Source organism: Fukomys damarensis, unplaced genomic scaffold (genome assembly GCF_012274545.1).
Source record: "Fukomys damarensis isolate Sample0158 unplaced genomic scaffold, DMR_v1.0_HiC HiC_scaffold_19, whole genome shotgun sequence".
Classification (NCBI taxonomy): domain Eukaryota; kingdom Metazoa; phylum Chordata; class Mammalia; order Rodentia; family Bathyergidae; genus Fukomys; species Fukomys damarensis.
In genome coordinates, this window is record NW_022900931.1 from 24743696 (window position 1) to 24750635 (window position 6940).

General features: G+C 40.8%; 1 protein-coding gene across 2 annotated transcripts in view; it reads right to left on the reverse strand.

Moving 5' to 3' along the window:
• The window catches only part of M6pr (mannose-6-phosphate receptor, cation dependent), an 8197-nt gene extending 1263 nt beyond the window's left edge, over positions 1-6934 (reverse strand). The window contains exons 1-6 of one of the 2 annotated variants that reach the window (XM_010607802.2): positions 6863-6934; positions 3388-3567; positions 2632-2798; positions 1504-1613; positions 1124-1254; positions 215-341 (exon numbers count right to left, since the gene is read on the reverse strand). In XM_010607802.2, the coding sequence (XP_010606104.1) occupies positions 215-341; positions 1124-1254; positions 1504-1613; positions 2632-2798; positions 3388-3566 (714 nt within the window). In that variant the 5' untranslated portion in view covers position 3567; positions 6863-6934. Of the gene's footprint in view, positions 1-214; positions 342-1123; positions 1255-1503; positions 1614-2631; positions 2799-3387; positions 3568-4287; positions 5225-6862 lie in introns of those variants that run through there. The other variant, XM_010607803.3, reaches the window with a different exon arrangement.
• Between the last annotated feature and the right edge of the window lie 6 nt (positions 6935-6940).

Sequence of the window (6940 nt, forward strand, 5' to 3'; positions counted from 1 at the left end):
TTTTTTTTTTTTTTTTTTTTTGAGACAGGGTCTCACTATGTAGTCTAGAAAGCCCTGGAACTCACTATATAGCCCACGCTGGCCTCAAACTCAAATCCTGCTGCCTCAGCCTCCGAGTGCTGGGATTACAGGTGTGCACCACCACGCCCGGCCCAGGAAACTCTTCTGACTAAACCAGATGACTGATTAACCAGCCAGTGGACTTGTCACTTACTGCTACTAGGTTGCCAAAGTCCTGCCAGAAGGCTAAGTGGGGAAACTGCTCCATTCCCTTGGCTCCCACCACTAGTCGTTGATATAAGAAACCCCCGATGATGTAGACGGCAACCAGTGATGCAAATCTGTAAAGGGAAAAAGATACATATCTTAAAAACTAAGCCAGGTGCAGTGGCACATATCTGCACATCAGAGCAAGATCTCTGTCTCAACAAGCTAAACCCAAAAGAAGAATAAGAAAAAAGTGAAACTCATAACCAAGGACAGCCTCTATATTCAGTGTTGGCTATATTTTGTGAAAAAGGAACGTAAAGAGAAAAGGGGGGCTGGAGGCTTCCTTAGAAAACCAGCTAAGATTCTGGTGGCGGGGGTGCACTGGGGGTTGAACTCAGGTCCTTGCACTTTCGAGGTAGGTGGTGGAACCACTGAGCTAAATCCCCAGCCGCAGCTAAGATTTTTTAAGGCTCAGAAAAAATGTGAGCCAGTATAATATTTATCAGATAAGAATAATAGCCATTAGTTGTGTAATTTTATTTCGCTACCATTCTGGTAATGGGATATGATTTAAAACTCCCAAGGGAGCACCTCTAAATGCAAATACTTATGAGAAATAAATATTAAATCTGCCAGGTGTAGTGGTACACGCCTGTAATCCCAGCATTCCTGAGGCTGAGCCAGGAAGACTGCCGCCAGCCTGTGCTACCTAGTGAGTTCAGAGCCAGCCTGAACTATAAAGGAGACTCTCCAAACCAACAAACACATTACATCTAATTTCATGAAATTCAGTCATTTTCAGTCATATCTGGTTTAATATAAAACATGTACTTATCAACTTATGTCTACATACCACAAAATAGTTACTGACTTTAAAGAAAGGTAGGCTTACATGGATGAGAAGAGCACTCACGTGACAAGTAAGATAGAGCCGACACTGAGGTGGGAGACCTCTGGGGAACAGGCTAAACTACTATCCATTTCAAAGAGGTAAAAACAATCTTGGACTTTGCCTCGCTCCTCAGACACAGGGTTAAAGTTGTCCTGAGAGTGAAAGGGAAGAACATGGTATTTATGTGGTAAAATCTTTTGACTTCTGGCCAACAAAAGAAAAACCCAAACAACCTTTGCTTTTCTTGGTTCAGTAGCCTAATTTCATGGACGATGGGTATCTGCCATGGGGAAAATGGTGCTGGTTTCTTGAGTCTACTGTGTATCCTGTCCCCTCTGGGTATCTCTCCCGCCTGAGGTCAGTCCTTGCAATCTATTTCCCTTAGGTACTCGGGGCCTCACCGCTAGGGTGCGTCGATTGCAGGAGATCATCACTACTGCACGGCGCTGCTCCTTCCCACAATGGTTGTCATATTCATCACCGCCTTTATAGATCAGCATGATCCAATTACCTGGGGAGGAACAAGGAAGATGGAACTATGGGGTGAAGGGGAAAGCGAGGTGACAAGCAATCAGGAGACTGCATACCAGACATGCAAAGTTAAAACTTGCTTCTTTACCAACGTTTTGTGCTACCTTGTTTAAGACAACTAAGAATCAGACATTTAGGTAAGAATAATTTTAACTTTCTACATTAAGGATAGGCAACTAACACAAATACAATTATGACCCATAGCTTACTAGTGATTTACATTTTCCAAATACTTGCTAAGAACAAAAGAGGTTGCATATTAACGGCTAGGCAGTGGGGAGAAATCTGCCATTTTAAATTGGCCATAGATAAATTCAAAATAGACAATTTTTTGAGACAGGAATAGATTTACTTCTTTAGTATTGTGTTCAAAGTTCTTTAGCCAAATACCACGATTGAGCAATCATGTGAGGTGAGGTTTTTGCATAGGACAAAGTCAAATTGAAAGATGAAATGATTTTTCAGACACACAGGACTAGGAAATACCATAGACTGAATCAAGAACCCACTCATCTGACCCACGCTCCAAATTCTGAATAGTATTTTAGTACAGTATTCACAGGAGTAAATATCTATACTCGGTAGTTAATTTATGTGCTTTTGAGAAGGAATTGGACTGTAAGTTCCATGTAGTCCTTTCCAGCAATATGATTTTATTACTACTGAGAATACCACAGCACACTGGTGAGAAAATTTTTATAGATGGACTGGTTTGCAAAAAAGCTTCATCTCTTAAAATTTAACTCGCAAAGTGGTTAATTTGATGAGAGCATGGCATTTGGTGTGAAACTCGTGAAGTATTTAGGTAAATAAATACTTTCTGGCTAGACTCTGCATTTCTCACAAATTTGTCCATTGTCTTCAAATGTGTATCTATCCTGAGCTGTAACAGCAGAGCAGCAGGTGTGGACTTAGGTGCCTGTGGACTTAGGAGCATGTGACACACCGAAGACACTGTCAGAAGACTAATGTGGGGTTAGTCAACAGCAGCGTCTTACTTCCATTGAAGATGTGAGTCTCATTGAGCCTCCCCACCACTGTCTCTTTCCCACTGCTCTTGTTGATCTGCACCAGGCCTGCTCCAGAGCTGTGGTTGCTGGCTTCCCGGCACACCCGGAATACGTACATGTATGTTTCAGAGCCCTGGCCCACAATGCTATCAAAGCTGTCAGGAGAAGGAGAAAGAAAGGAAAAAGACAGTTACCAGCCATCAGCCTCAGGAACACGTAGCCTCCTTCTCTTTGAAGATAACAAAAACAAAATGTGCTTGACTTATTAATCCAACGTCATGGCCAAATGTCAACAGTATACAGCATTTGTTAAATTATGAGATATTCATAACCCTTACCACACAATCCTAATTGCTGATGATGTTTGATTAAGATATATCACCCAGCTGCATAGTCTAGATATTATAGGCTTACGTGTTAGCTATTATTTTTCCATGAACAAGGGACCATGGAACTATGGTCCCTTCAATGCTTGAATTTCTACTGGGGTCCTGTCTTCTCTGAAAGGTAAGAGACACGGCTACTCAAAAGTGGGCTGAGAATTTGTCTACAACACTGAAGACAGCAAAGTATTATGGTCAAATAAATCCAACGAGATCAGATTAAATTAGAATGCATCTCCCAGAGGGGGGTTACTATACTTGTATTCCCTCCATATTAAATTGAAATTTAATAAGTAAAAAGAAGAAAACGACTCTTTAATAAAGATAGTTTCTCAAAACCCTTAAGGTTCTTTTAATTTACCTTTTGTTAAAAAGTGGTTTCAGCCTCGTCAGCAGAGCCAACTCACTCTTTGATTCTTTACCCTTCTCTCCTACCAAGTCACAAGTTTTTTCTTCAGCCTGCAGGGATTCTTTCACTGCCATGGCCAGGAGTAGCAGTAGCAGCAGTCCAATCTTCCAGCAACTACAGAACGGGAGCATCCTTTTGGAAGGAAGCATGTGTTGGGAAGGGCAAATGGAAGCAGGAGAGAAGGAAAAGGAATAAAGCACATGAATGTGCATTAAATGAATGGTATTTTGGTTATTTAGAAAGCATAATTCTTTGGTATATGCAACATATAATACATTTTAATATTTCTGTGCCAAGAACATCTGCAGCAGGAAACCCGTATTATGTAACTTTTGGTCTGATTTAGAGATGAATCCATCAAAACAAATCATGGGAGTAAGAAGGAAGGGAGGAAAGAGTAAGAATTACTTAAATATGATAACCTGGGTGCAACTATCTTTACCTCTTTAATGTTTCACTTAGTGAAAAGTTAAGATCACCAAATCTCATTATTCAAAGTTTAATACTAGTTCACAAAGCTTAAGCCAGTGGCCTTTCCTAACAAAACACTCAAACTACAATTTAAATAGACATTTGAATATGTTTAGTTGGAAATTACTAAGAAAGACATAAAATATAGAAATCTGAATATCTGGGGCATTAATTCTCATATCAATACTCAGGAGTATCTAATGATCTTTGTTTACATTCACCTCGAGAATGCTGAATAGAGGTAAATTACACACAGCGCCTAAAATGTCACATTTATCTACTCTGATATTTCATCTCTGAAAAATAATTCAACTAAGTTATAGGAAGGAAAAAATTCACTTGGTCAAAATGAGTGGTTTGAAAATGGCTTCCAAAACCCACCTTAGCTTCTGCAAGTCACAAATCTCAAGGGCTTCTAGGTTTTCAGTTGGTACAATTATCTTTATATGCTCCAAATTGATGACAATTCTGGGTTCACCTGTTCATTGTACTACCTTAGACATGGAGAGTTATGGCTGCTTCTCAAACTCATTTTCTCTTCTCTAATCCATCTTCACACGCAGAACACAATGATGTATCCGTGCAAAAATCTTCACTGAGGTATTCATTAGTGATCCTTCAGTCTATAGCTACTTGCTAATTTCATAACAATATCACGAATTTTTCTGATACAAAGTTTAATTCTTCTGAAAATTTCTCACCGAAGATGGGAAAAACACAAACCAAGCCCTGAGCCTTTAATACTTTCCTTTCTCCCATATAAAAGCTGATTTTTTATTGGATTTTATTTTTCCACACTTGATTAGACCAACAAATGCTTGAGAAATGACCTACCTGACTTCATATATCCCAAATATCAATTCACTAAATTGATAGTGTATAACTTATTTAGTAGTTATGCTGCTAAAGTATTTCCACAGAATAATCACAACTAGCCAAGAGATTAAGGCCCCATGACACACTTCAAGCACCAAAACCATACAAGTGGGAAACTTTTAAGAGTGACAACCTTCAATCAAGCAGTGTTTGAAGCACTTAATATATATTAGCTAATTAATCCTCACAATCACCCTATGCAGTAAATACGATTATTGCCCTGGTTTAATAGCTAAGAAAACGCCCAGCTATGGGAGTCAGCCAGATACTCTGCCTTCAGAGCTTATGGTTTATGTTTAACCACTACACAAGTATCTTCTTTCATCTTATTTTCTGGGGTATGAAAGTAGGTAACCAAAGCTGTACTGTTCCCACTTTTGGGGGTGGTGGTGGTGTTTTTTGAGACAGGGTCTTATATGGTTCAGGCTGGCCTTGAACTATGTAGCCCACGTTGGCTTTGAACTTGCAGCAATCCTCCTGCCTCAGCCTTCTGAGTGCTGGGATTATGGGTGTGTGCCACCATGCCTGGTTCCCCACTTTTCTTTTTCTGAAAAAGCAAGAAGGGGGGAAAAAAGCAAGAAGGGGAAGTGACTCCTCGCACAGTTAAGTGAACAGGAGGTGGTATAAAGAACTCAGCTAGAAGCTCCCACATTCTCTAAGTTAGCTCGCTATTCAATACACAACTCGACTAGCTGATTCACTAAAAAGAATAGGAAACTTCTTTTAGTAGACTAATTTAGCATGCCAGTTTCCTTATGTTCTCAGAACTTAATTTAAAATGTTAACATTCTGGGTTCTCAAAATATTTTTCTTCCTTGAGGAGCAGTTTCTGGAGGTACGATCACACAGTATGCTATATTCTTTGGCCTCAATATTCCTTGATAATAGTGAACTTTTTTCTCTCCTCAAATTATAACAAACTGGGAAGGGATAAAGAACTCTGCAGTCAGCATCTGCTGAGCTGAACTATCTTTCATTTTCTTATTGGTTTAAAAAGTTAGGATGATAATAAATTTATAGCTTCTCTTTCCTGCCTAAGGTCTGGCTGTAAATTTGAGATGCTTCTCTGATTCATGGTGGTGTCACAGATAGTGTCCTAAATGCTTTACTTAAATTATATTTATCTTAACAACCCAGAAAATAGGTATAATTTTTCCCATTTTAAAGATAAGACTAATGCCTACAGAGTCAACATGTTAAAGTTATACAAATTACAACAAGTATGAAGGTACTGGAACACCTTAAACGATTAATGACAAAAGGTATCTGCTGGAAAACTTCTGATAAACACAGGGGTGCAATAAGGAAGATTATGAAATCCAAGGAATGGGTAGTTCCTTTTTAATATACCACAATTAGATTCTCGAGGCATACACTTTTGGGAACTAAGAGGTGTACGATCGTGAAAAAGCACCATTGGATTTTCTTATTCTATAGAGAAAGCTTTATTTGGCAATGCTAAAAAGTCCTTCTTTATTGGGATGTTTGTGACTAAGGCAGAAACTGGGAAGCAGCTTACACCACTGGACCGATGTAGCACTACTTCCCCACCCCTGCAAACTGGTGGCCATTTTCCATCTTTCAGTGGACTTTTCACTTTCTTTCCGCTGTTCATTTCTGATTCCTTATCCTTTTTCTCCAGCAGCCTACCCTTTCAGAAGAGCAGCTCCATTTGGCTACAATGCCCAAAGTTGAAAGATAACGAGCCTCAGATTAGTTTTGCGTTCCCAAAGCGGAAGCTCCCTAGGAACACGAGGTAATCCTTCTTCTGCTACTTTTCTCCACACCAAACTAATATTCCCCTCAGAACTCTTCCGTGATATTGGACATTTTAACTTTCCAACTGCCTGCAGCCACAGTTTATCCAAACGATGCCGCTTAACCCCGTTCCACAATGCCGCCCCACATTATTTCCACAACTATGCAGCACCTCAGGGGGGACCTTCCGTCCCTGCCTCCCCGAGGTCGCATAGCTCCTCGCTGGCCTCACTCTGGTGGTCAGACTGCCGCCCGCCGGCTCCTGTCACGGACGCCTGGAGCGAGCGCGCCCCGCCGCCGCCTCCACGCCCCTCAGACTCACGTGTCGCGGGGCGAGCCGGGAAGCCGAAGGCAGAAGCACCTGGAGAATGTCCTTCTGAGGACGGGCGCCAGGGCCACC